The sequence below is a fragment of the Procambarus clarkii genome, chromosome 31 (genome assembly GCF_040958095.1).
Source record: "Procambarus clarkii isolate CNS0578487 chromosome 31, FALCON_Pclarkii_2.0, whole genome shotgun sequence".
NCBI lineage: Eukaryota > Metazoa > Arthropoda > Malacostraca > Decapoda > Cambaridae > Procambarus > Procambarus clarkii.
The window spans coordinates 33,078,240-33,091,117 of NC_091180.1; the positions used below are offsets into that span (position 1 = coordinate 33,078,240).

At 46.0% G+C, this 12,878-nt stretch overlaps 1 protein-coding gene across 1 annotated transcript; it reads right to left on the reverse strand.

Annotated features, from left to right (window-relative positions):
- Nucleotides 1-274: 274 nt before the first annotated feature.
- Nucleotides 275-6,122, reverse strand: LOC138370258 (uncharacterized). The gene is made up of 3 exons (XM_069334263.1): nt 6,098-6,122; nt 581-935; nt 275-548 (listed from the first exon to the last, which is right to left on the reverse strand). The coding sequence occupies exons 1-3, from the start codon at nt 6,120-6,122 to the stop codon at nt 275-277; spliced, it is 654 nt and encodes a 217-aa protein (XP_069190364.1).
- Nucleotides 6,123-12,878: the final 6,756 nt, after the last annotated feature.

Below are 12,878 nucleotides of genomic sequence, written 5' to 3' on the forward strand. Positions count from 1 at the left end.
CTTGCATGTTGCACAAGAGGGAGCAGGTGCAGCCGGGAGGTCCCTCCACGGCTGCCAGTTAGAAGAAAGGCTGGTAATTGTGCGGTGGGAGGTAGGGAGGAACCAGCCAGGAATGGTGAAAGGTGGGCAGGTAGGGAGTGAGGGAGATTAATGGTAGGTAGGCAGGCAGGGTGGCATTGAGGGAGACCTACCAGCGATTATGATTTCGGGGCTCAACGCCCCAACGGCCCGATCCCCGATCAGGCCTACGACACACACGAACTGCACGGGGTCTTCATTGGAGGAAGAGGAGGAGGAGGGACTCCTGGGAGATGAGAATAGTAGGCTTTTCTGGAGATCTATCAGCTTCAGTAAGCTTTTCTGGAGATCTATCAGCTTCAGTAAGCTTTTCTGGAGATCTATCAGCTTCAGTAAGCTTTTCTGGAGATCTATCAGCTTCAGTAAGCTTTTCTGGAGATCTATCAGCTTCAGTAAGCTTTTCTGGAGATCTATCAGCTTCAGTAAGCTTTTCTGGAGATCTATCAGCTTCAGTAAGCTTTTCTGGAGATCTGTTAAACGAAGAACCTCCTTAACCACCAACATAGGTTCTTTACTTAGGTTTGGGACCCATGAGTCACCGATCCTGACCCCTGGGTCAAGATCGGTGACCCAGGGGTCAAGATCGGTGACCCATGAGTCAAGATCGGTGACCCAGGGGTCAAGATCGGTGACCCAGGGGTCAAGATCGGTGACCCAGGGGTCAAGATCGGTGACCCAGGGGTCAAGATCGGTGACCCAGGGGTCAAGATCGGTGACCCATGGGTCAAGATCGGTGACCCAGCGGTCAAGATCGGTGACCCAGGGGTCATGATCGGACCTCGCTAAATCAGCAGCAAAAGATGTATGGGCAGCTGTCAGCAGGGTTTCACAAGTCCAGCCTCGTGAGAGGTGAGCAGCTGTTTTTGGCAAAATAGCTCTATAAATAGCTCTATAAATAGCTCTATAAATAGCTCTATAAATAGCTCTATAAATAGCTCTATAAATAGCTCTATAAATAGCTCTATAAATAGCTCTATAAATAGCTCTATAAATAGTTCTGACGACACATCTCAAAAAATTTCAGATGAAAATCTCATATGGAAACGCGCAACGGAACTGACTGAACACAATGAACAAGTTGGATGTGACGAAGGCTATAGGCCCAGATGGAATCTCCCCTTGGGTTCTAAAGGAAGGAGCAGGAGAACTGTGCCTACCACTCTCCATAGTGTATAACAAATCACTGGCAACAGGGGAACTGCCAGATATTTGGAAAGCAGCTAACGTAGTCCCGATATACAGGAAAGGGGATAGACAGGAGGCACTGAACTACAGGCCTGTGTCCCTAACCTGCATACTATGCAAGCTGATGGAGAAGATTGTGCGAAAAAAACTAGTGGAGCATCTGGAGCGAAGGAACTTTGTAACACAGCATCAACATGGTTTCAGGGATGGCAGGTCCTGCCTCACAGGGTTACTTGAATTCTACGACCAGGCAACAAAAATAAGGCAAGACAGAGAAGGGTGGGCAGACTGCATATTTTTGGATTGTTAGAAAGCCTTTGATACAGTGCCACACAAGAGGCTAAAGCGAAAGTTAGAGACGCAGGCTGGAGTGAAAGGGAAGGTACTTCGGTGGATAGAGGAGTACCTAAGCAACAGGAGACAACGAGTCTGTGTGAGGGGTGAGGTCTCAGATTGGCGAGACGTTACAAGTGGAGTCCCGCAGGGGTCAGTCCTTGGACCTATACTGTTTCTGGTATATGTAAATGATCTCCCAGAGGGTATAGAATCGTTTCTCTCAATGTTTGCCGACGATGCAAAAATTATGATGAGGATTGAAACAGAGGATGATAGTAGGAGGCTACAAGATGACCTAGATAGACTGAGTGAATGGTCCAACAAATGGCTGTTGAAGTTCAACCCGAGTTAATGCAAAGTAATGAAACTAGGCAGTGGAAACAGGAGGCCAGACACAGGATACAGAATAGGAGTTGAAGTACTTAATGAAACACACAACGAGAAAGATCTAAGAGTTGATATCACACCAAACCTGTCTCCTGAAGCCCACATAAAGAGAATAACGTCTGCGGCATATGCGAGGCTGGCTTACATCAGAACAGCATTCAGGAACCTGTGTAAGGAATCATTCAGAATCTTGTACACAACATATGTAAGACCAATCCTGGAGTATGCGGCCCCAGCATTGAGCCCGTACCTTGTCAAGCACAAGACGAAGCTGGAAAAAGTCCAAAGGTATGCTACTAGACTAGTCCCAGAACTAAGAGGCATGAGTTATGAGGAAAGGCTGCGGGAAATGCACCTTACGACACTGGAAGACAGAAGAGTAAGAGGGGACATGATCACAACCTACAAAATCCTCAGGGGAATCGACCGGGTAAACAAGGATGAACTATTCAACACTGGAGGGACGCGAACAAGGGGATACAGGTGGAAGCTGAGTACCCAAATGAGCCACAGAGAAATTAGAAAGTACTTTTTCAGTGTCAGAGTAGTTAGTAAATGGAATGCACTAGGAAGTGATGTGGTGGAGGCTGACTCCATACACAGTTTCAATTGTAGATATGATAGAGCCCAGTAGGCTCAGGAATCTGTACACCAGTTGAGTGACGGTTGAGAGGCGGGACCAAAGAGCCAGAGCTCAACCCCCGCAAGCACAATTAGGTGAGTACACACACACAGGCCAGGGTCCCTAACCTGCATACCATGCAAGCTGATGGAGAAGATTGTGCGAAGAAAGCTAGTGGAGCACCTGGAGCAAAAGAACTTTGTAACACAGCATCAACATGGATTCAGGGTAGGTAGGTCCTGCCTCACAGGGTTACTTGAATTCTACGACCAGGCAACAAAAATAAGGCAAGAAAAAGAAGGGTGGGCAGACTGCATATTTTTGGATTGTCAAAAAGCCTTTGATACAGTGCCACACAAGAGGCTAGTGAAAAAGCTGGAGATGCAGGCTGGAGTGAAAAGGAAGGTACTCCGTTTGATACAGGAGTACCTAAGCAACAGGAGACAACGAGTCAGTGTGAGGGGTGAGGTTTCAGATTGGCGAGACGTTACGAGTGGAGTCCCGCAGGGGTCAGTCCTTGGACCTATACTGTTTCTGATATATGTAAATGATCTCCCAGAGGGTATAGAATCGTTTCTCTCAATGTTTGCCGATGATGCAAAAATTATGAGGAGAATTGAAACTGAGGACGATAGTAGGAGGCTACAAGATGACCTAGATAGATTGAGTGAATGGTCCAACAAATGGCTGTTGAAGTTCAACCCGAGTAAATGCAAAGTAATGAAACTAGGCAGTGGAAATAGGAGGCCAGACACAGGATACAGAATAGGAGGTGAAGTACTTAATGAAACGAACAGAGAGAAAGATCTAGGAGTTGATATCACACCAAACCTGTCTCCCGAAGCCCACATAAAAAGAATAACGTCTGCGGCATATGCGAGGCTGGCTAACATCAGAACAGCGTTCAGGAACCTGTGTAAGGAATCATTCAGAATCATGTACACAACATATGTAAGACCAATCCTGGAGAATGCGGCCCCAGCATGGAGCTCGTACAATGTCAAGCACAAGACGAAGCTGGAAAAAGTCCAAAGGTATGCCACTTGACTAGTCCCAGAACTAAGAGGCATGAGTTACGAGGAAAGGCTGCGGGAAATGCACCTTACGACACTGGAAGACAGAAGAGTAAGGGGAGACATGATCACAACCTACAAAATCCTCAGAGGAATCGACCGAGTAAACAAGGATAAACTATTCAACACTGGTCGGGCGCGAACAAGGGGACACAGGTGGAAACTGAGTACCCACATGAGCCACATAAACGTTAGAAGGAACTTTTTCAGTGTCAGAGTAGTTAACGGATGGAATGCATTAGGCAGTGATGTGGTGGAGGCTGACTCCATACACAGTTTTAAATGTAGATATAATTGAGCCCAGTAGGCTCAGGAATCTGTACACCAGTTGATTGACAGTTGAGAGGCGGGACCAAAGAGCCAAAGCTCAACCCCCGCAAGCACAAATAGGTGAGTACAAATAGATGAGTACACACATGCAAGCTGATGGAGAAGATTGTGCGAAAAAAGCTAGTGGAGCATCTGGAGCGAAGGAACTTTGTAACATAGCATCAACATGGGTTCAGGGATGGCAGGTCCTGCCTCACAGGGTTACTTGAATTCCACGACCAGGCAACAAAAATAAGGCAAGAAAGAGAAGGGTGGGCAGACTGCATATTTTTGGATTGTCAGAAAGCCTTTGATACAGTGCCACACAAGAGGCTAGTGAGAAAGCTGGAGAAGCAGGCTGGAGTGAAAGAGAAGGTACTCCATTGGATAAAGGAGTGCCTAAGCAACAGGAGACAACGAGTCAGTGTGAGGGGTGAGGTCTCAGATTGGCGAGACGTTATGAGTGGAGTCCCGCAGGGGTCAGTTCTTGGACCTATACTGTTTCTGGTATATGTAAATGATCTCCCAGAGGGTATAGATTCGTTCCTCTCAATGTTTGCCGACGATGCAAAAATTATGAGGATTGAAACAGAGGATGATAGTAGGAGGCTACAAGATGACCTAAACAGACTGAATGAATGGTCCAACAAATAGCTGTTGAAGTTCAACCCAAGTAAATGCAAAGTAATGAAACTAGGCAGTGGAAACAGGAGGCCAGACACAGGATACAGAATAGGAGATGAAGTACTTAATGAAACAGACAGAGAGAAAGATCTAGGAGTTGATATCACACCAAACCTGTCTCCTGAAGCCCACATAAAGAGAATAACGTCTGCGGCATATGCGAGGCTGGCTAACATCAGAACAGCGTTCAGGAACCTGTGTAAGGAATCATTCAGAATCTTGTACACCACATATGTAAGACCAATCCTGGAGTATGCGGCCCCGGCATGGAGCCCGTACATTGTCAAGCACAAGACGAAGCTGGAAAAAGTCCAAAGGTATGCTACTAGACTAGTCCCAGAACTAAGAGGCATGAGTTATGAAGAAAGGCAGCGAGAAATGCACCTTACGACACTGGAAGACAGAAGAGTAAGGGGGGACATGATCACAACCTACAAAATCCTCAGGGGAATCGACCGGGTAAACAAGGATAAACTATGCAACACTTGTGGAACGCGAACAAAGGGACACAGGTGGAAACTGAGTACCCACATGAGCCATAGGAACGTAAGAAGGAACTTTTTCAGTGTCAGAGTAGTTAACGGATGGAATGCATTAGGCAGTGATGTGGTGGAGGCTGACTCCATACACAGTTTTAAATGTAGATATGATAGAGCCCAGTAGGCTCAGGAACCTGTACACCAGTTGATTGACAGTTGAGAGGCGGGACCAAAGAGGCTAAGCTCAACCTCCGCAAGCACAAATAGGTGAGTACACACACACACATACACACACTCACACACACACACACACATATATATATATATATATATATATATATATATATATATATATATATATATATATATATATATACATATATATATATATATATATATATATACATATATATATATATATATATATATATATATATATATATATATATATATATATATATATATATAATATGTGTATATATATATATATATATATATATATATGTGTATATATATATATATATATATATATATATATATATATATATATATATATATATATATATATATATATATATATATTTACTTTACAGGATTGAAACCTCAACACGTCAAGCAAATGTTAAATCCTGGGGTTGGTGATGCTGCACAAGATCTTGACGAACTCACAAGGTTCGTCAACACGTGCCTGGCTGGTGATATACCTGAGGTCATCAGGCGCCTCTTTTTTGGTGCCTCCCTCTGTGCTCTCAACGAGAAGGATGGAGGGTAGTCAGCCAAGAAGGGGCTGAATTGCTGAAACTAATCCAGCTAGGATTTGGAATCCCCCAAGGCTGTGGAGCGGCTGTTCATCCAGCACGAGCATTCATCACAAACATTTCTGATGAATAGGCACTGCTCAAACTGGACTTTAAGAATGCCTTCAACATGGTCAGAAGAGTTACAGTGGTTTGAGCCGTACATCGCCATTTCCGGCCCCTCTACCCGTTCATACTATCGTGCTACAGTGGTGAGTCAAAACTGCTCTTTGGTGAACATGAAATCAGATCATGTGAAAGTGTTCAGCAAGGTTATCCTCTTGCTCCCCTTCTTTTCAACTTAGTCTTAAAGGAAATCACCGAAAGCTTGTCCAGCGAGTTCAACATCTGGTTTTTGGATAATGGCACTATAGCTGGCACCGTAGACCACCTCTTGGCAGATATCAGGAAAATGAGGGAGCAAGAAGTAAGCCTGGGTCTCGTCCTGATCCCTTCCAAGTGTGAAGTAGTCTCCTCCAACCCAGACATCGTAGCTAGAATAAGGTCTGCCTTGCCTGGAGCCCATGTCATTAGGGCCGAGAACAGCACCCTCCTTGGAGCCCCCCTCGGGTCTAACGCCATTGAGGAGATCCTTGATATGAAAATCACAGATCTTAGGAGGATGGAAGACAGGATAGGTGACATCGATGCCCACGATGCTTTATAGTTCCTCACCAAATGCCTATCCTTCCGAGGCTAATCTACTTTCTGAGGTGCTCCCCATTCTACGACAGCCCAAAGCTTGAAGAATATGACCTATTATTGAAGACCATGCTAGAAAAGGTGTTAACCTCTCCCTCAATGAATGCCAGTGGAAACAAGCCACTCTTCCTGTCAGGCTCAGTGGCTTGGGTGTCCGCACCGCCACCCAAGTTGCTGTCCAAGCCTTCCTGTCTTCCTCCTCAGCATCAGATGACCTGGTTAAGGAAATTCTACCTGACAACCTGTGTGACTTAGCAGGGATACAGGACTACACGGAATGCGACACAAAATGGGGTGCCATGGCAGACCCAGACCTCAGACCAGCCATGCCGAAAGCCAAGAAACAATTCAGTTGGGACAGCCCCATTGTAGACAAAGAAGCCACAGCTTTGCTGGAGGCAGCAACAACCCCCAGTGATCGTGCACGCCTCACAGCTGTGCAGGCTCCCCATGCAGGGGACTTCCTTTTGGCAGTCCCTATGTCTGCGACAGGCACATGTCTTGATCCGCAGGAGCTCCGTATTGCAGTCGCTCTCCGCCTTGCTGCCCCTATCCACACTGTTCATAAGTGTATTTGCGGCGAGGCAGATGCTGACGAATATGGACTGCATGGCCTGCACTGTGGAAAATCGGACGATTGGCACTCATGACACAACGAAGTCAATGACATCATTAAGAGGAGCTTTACCTCTGCCTAGTGTCCAGCAGAAAGAGAGCCTTGCAATCTATTGAACTGTAACTCTGTTAGCTTTGCTGGCCGACCAGATGGAATCACACTGCGCCCTTGGAAGGGTGGCAGATAGTTGGTGTGGGACTATACTTGCGTATCCACCCTGGCAAACACATACGTCAACCTCTCTGCCGGCCAAGCAGGAGCCGCGGCTACACACAGAGAAAGAGACAAGTCAGCCAATTACAGGGAATTAGATCATCGGTACAACTTCGTTCCAATAGGGTCTGAGACCCTAGGCCCATGGGGAGAGTGCAAGAAGGTTTCTTAAGGATTTTGGTTCCAAGCTCATTGACACCACAAGAGACCCTAGAACGGCAAGTTTTCTCTTATAGCGCCTCAGTGTCGCGATCCAGAGGGGGAATGCCCGCTGCATCCTCGGTTCCTGCCCGGCGTCCGAGGAGTTCGAAGAAATTACAGCCTCTAGGAAATAAATTTCCCTTAATTTCCACTTAATGTTCACTTTTTGTAACCAATCAGATATGTAACTGTATAACCTTGTATAATAAAGTGTACAAAAAGGGGGTGTATATTTACAGTAATATACGTATTGAGAATTATATGGCAAGTTTTTCTCTGAATGTTTTGTGTTCTCTTCTTCGAGGCTCTAGGTCCCTACAATTGTACCAGAGGCCCCATGATATATATATATATATATATATATATATATATATATATATATATATATATATATATATATATATATATATATATATATATTGTTGGTTCAAATGATAACTTGCCATTGTTAAAGCATTACAATCACATTGTGGTGGGGTTCTCAAGCACCCGGTAGATTGCATGTTGTCTACAAGATACCTAACTCGGTCTATCCAGCTCAGAAGAAAATATACAGTTGCTGGTAGGAAATAAAGATAATAAGAAATAAAAACTCTCTTTACCTAACATGTCAGTCGTATCCCCCCCCCCCCACCCCTCTAATCCCAATTCTCAGGCACCTGCCGTTTCCTATACAATGACGTATTTTACTACGTATTTCTACATATTCTCATTCTCCTCAATCTATACTTTTCAATCCATATGTTATATCCTTGTATCTGAAAATACTTGGCTCATGCTTGGGGCCGTAATATCCAGGCCTTGGTGCCTTGGGGCCTTAATATCCAGGCCTTGGGGCCTTGGAGGCCTTAATATCCAGGCCTTGGTGCCTTGGGGCCTTAATATCCAGGCCTTGGGGCCTTGGAGGCCTTAACATCCAGGCCTTGGGGCCTTAATATCCAGGCCTTGGTGCCTTGGGGCCTCAATATCCAGGCCTTGGGGCCTTGGAGGCCTTAATATCCAGGCCTTGGGGCCTTAATATCCAGGCCTTGGTGCCTTATTATCCAGGCCTTGGTGCCTTAATATCCAGGTCTTGGTGCCTTAATATCCAGGTCTTGGGGCCTTAATATCCAGGTCTTGGGGCCTTAATATCCAGGCTTTGGGGCCTTAATATCCAGTCCTTGGGGCCTTAATATCCAGATCTTGGTGCCTTAATATCCAGGCCTTGGTGCCTTAATATCCAGGCCTTGGGGCCTTAATATCCAGGCCTTGGGGCCTTAATATCCAGGCCTTGGGGGCCTTAATATCCAGGCCTTGGGGGCCTTAATATCCAGGCCTTGGGGCCTTAATATCCAGGCCTTAGGGCCTAATAGCCAGGCCTTGGGGCCTAATATCCAGGCCTTAGGGCCTAATATCCAGGCCTTGGGGCCTTAATATCCAGGCCTTAGGGCCTAATATCCAGGCCTTGGGGCCTTAATATCCAGGCCTTAGGGCCCTAATATCCAGGCCTTGGGGCCTTAATATCCAGGTCTTGGGGCCTTAATATCCTGGATCGTGTCCAAAAATATTAAGCGGATCGTCGTCTTTAATAACTAGATGACTCGAACTATTACCTGGAATCTGGAATGTATTCCCCTACACGGAATGAGCTGACGGGGAGTTGTGAGAATCGAGGGGGTGAGCTGCCCTGTAATCTACAACCCAGAACTTGTAGCCTGACTTGTAGAATGGGGGCCTGACGGCTGAGTGAATAGTGCTCCGGATTCGTAGTCCTGATGTTCCGGGTTTATTTCACTCTGAGGCCCCTTGTTCACCTAGAAGTAAATAGGTACCTGGGAGTTAGACAGCTGCTACGGGCTGTATCCTGTGTGTGTGTGGGGGGGGGGGGGTGGGAGAAAAAAGAAATCAGTTGATTGATTGACAGTTGAGAGGCGGGCCCAAAGGGCCAGAGCTCAACCCCTGCAAGCATAACTAGGTGTGTACACTCACACACACACACACACACACACACACACACACACACACACACACACACACACACACACACACACACACACATATGTAAGACCACATATGTGGTTTTACATATGTACACCACATATGTAAGACCAATCCTGGAGTATGCGGCCCCAGCATGGAGCCCATACCTTGTCAAGCACAAGACGAAGCTGGAAAAAGTCCAAAGGTATGCCACTAGACTAGTCCCAGAACTAAGAGGCATGAGTTACGAGGAAAGGCTGCGGGAAATGCACCTTACGACACTGGAAGACAGAAGAGTAAGGGGAGACATGATCACAACCTACAAAATCCTCAGAGGAATCGACCGGGTAAACAAGGATAAACTATTCAACACTGGTGGGACGCGAAAAAGGAGACAGGTGGAAGCTGAGTACCCAAATGAGCCACAGAGACGTTAGAAAGAACTTTTTCAGTGTCAGAGTAGTTAGTAAATGGAATGCACTAGGAAGTGATGTGGTGGAGGCTGACTCCATACACAGTTTTAAATGTAGATATGATAGAGCCCAGTAGGCTCAGGAATCTGTACAACAGTTGATTGACGGTTGAGAGGCGGGACCAAAGAGCCAGAGCTCAACCCCGCAAGCACAATTAGGTGAGTACAATTAGGTGAGTACACACACACACACACATACACACACATTCTACCCCTCCCCTCCTCCCGAGTCCTCCCTCCCTCCCTTTCCTTCCCAGCCTCCCTCCCCTTTCACCCCATACCCTCCCTGTCCCTCCCCCTTCACTGGATCCCCCGCCCATCATCCCAGAATCCTCTGAGACCCTGTTATCCACCTCACAGGTCCTCACACCCATGGAACAGCCTCCCCCACCAGCAGAACACTCACCAAGGAGGCGATTTGAGAAGGGACAGAAGAAAGTGAGCCTCAAAGCGATGTACACTAACATAGATGGAATTACAAATAAAGCAAATGAACTTGGAGAACGGGTACTAGAGGAAAACCCAGACATAATAGCCCTCACAGAAACAAAGCTAACGAAAGCGATAACAAACGCAGTGTTCCCACAGGACTATTATGTTATGAGGAAAGAGAGGGAAGGAAGAGGTGGTGGTGGTGTAGCTCTGCTGGTAAGAAAAGGCTGTGATTTTGAGGAGATGGATATTCAGGGCTGTGAAGGTTTCAGTGACTACATAGCAGGTACCGTAACAAATGGAGGGAAAAAAATTATAGTCGTAGTCATATATAATCCACCACCAAATGACAGAAGACCTAGACAGGAATATGATAGAAACAGCATGGCCACCATTAACATAATAGAAAGAGCAGCTTCTGTTGCTAGCAGGAATGGATCTGGACTACTAATTATGGAAGACTTCAACCATGGGAAGATAGATTGGAAGAACAGAGACCCGCATGGAGAAACAGAAACATGGAGAGCTAAGCTGCTGGACGTGGCAACAAGAAACTTTCTAAGCCAGCACATCAAAGAACCAACAAGAATGAGAGGAGAAAATGAACCAGCAATGCTTGATTTGATATTTACCCTAAATGAGTGGGATATAAGGGAAGTTAAGATGGAAGCGCCCTTGGGAATGAGTGACCACAGTGTATTGAACTTTGAGTACCTGGTAGAGCTAGGACTTATCTCCCCCAAAAAAGAACTAGGAATCAAAAGGCTGGCATACCGAAAGGGGAATTATGAACAGATGAGAAGTTTCCTGAGTGAAATACCTTGGGACACAGATCTCAGAGACAAGTCTGTACAGGGTATGATGGATTACGTTACCCAGAAGTGTCAGGAGGCAGTAAACAGGTTCATCCCGGCCCAAAGGGAAAAATCCAAAAAGCAACAGAAGAATCCATGGTATAATAGGGCATGTATGGAAGCGAAGAAACTAAACAAAAGGGCGTGGAGGAACTTCCGGAATAACAGAACACCAGAAAGCAGAGAGAGATACCAGAGAACCAGGAATGAGTACGTCAGGGTGAGAAGAGAAGCAGAGAAAAGTTTTGAAAATGATATAGCAAACAAAGCCAAGACCGAACCAAAGCTACTCCACAGTCACATCATAAGGAAAACAACAGTGAAAGAACAGGTTTTGAAACTTCGAACAGGCGAGGACAGGTATACAGAGAATGACAGAGAGGTGTGTGAGGAACTCAACAAGAGGTTCCAGGAGGTCTTCACAATAGAACAAGGTGAGGTCACTGTGCTAGGTGAAAGGTAGGTAAACCAGGCGGCCTTGGAAGAGTTCGAAATTACGAGAGAGGAGGTCAAGAGATACTTGCTGGATCTGGATGTTAGAAAGGCTGTTGGTCCAGATGGGATCTCACCATGGATACTGAAAGAGTGTGCAGAGGCACTTTGCTTGCCACTCTCCATAGTGTATAGTAAGTCACTGGAGACTTGAGACCTACCAGAAATATGGAAGACGGCGATTGTGGTCCCAATATACAAAAAGGGAGACAGACAAGAGGCACTGAACTACAGGCCAGTGTCCTTGACTTGTATACCATGCAAGGTGATGGAGAAGATCGTGAGAAAAAACCTGGTAACACATCTGGAGAGAAGGGACTTGTGACAAATCGCCAACATGGATTCAGGGAGGGTAAATCTTGCCTTACAGGCTTGATAGAATTCTACGATCAGGTGACAAAGATTAAGCAAGAAAGAGAGGGCTGGGCGGGCTGCATTTTCTTGGATTGTCGGAAAGCCTGTGACACAGTACCGCATAAGAGGCTGGTACATAAGCTGGAGAGACAGGCAGGTGTAGCTGGTAAGGTGCTCCAGTGGATAAGGGAGTATCTAAGCAATAGGAAGCAGAGAGTTACGGTGAGGTGTGAGACCTCCGATTGACGTGAAGTCACCAGTGGAGTCCCACAGGGCTCTGTACTCGGTCCTATCTTGTTTCTGATATATGTAAATGATCTCCCGGAGGGTATCGATTCATTTCTCTCAATGTTTGCGGACGATGCTAAAATTATGAGAAGGATTAAAACAGAAGAGGACTATTTGAGGCTTCAAGAAGACCTAGACAAGTTGAAGGAATGGTCGAACAAATGGTTGTTAGAGTTAAACCCAACCAAATGTAATGTAATGAAGATAGGTGTAGGGAGCAGGAGGCCAGATACAAGGTGTCATCTGGGAGAGGAAATTCTTCAGAAGTCAGAGAAGGAAAAAGACTTGGGGGTTGATATCACGCCAGACCTGCCTCCTGCAGCACATATCAAGCGGATAACATCA

Coding starts and splice junctions, on each gene's coding strand:
- LOC138370258 (XM_069334263.1), bottom strand. CDS start 6,122: ATGGCGATGTACGGCTCAAACCACT. Junction 936..6,097: donor GATGTACGGCTCAAACCACT/GTAACTCTTCTG, acceptor TGCCAAAAACAG/CTGCTCACCTCTCACGAGGC. Junction 549..580: donor AACCTAAGTAAAGAACCTAT/GTTGGTGGTTAA, acceptor TTCGTTTAACAG/ATCTCCAGAAAAGCTTACTG.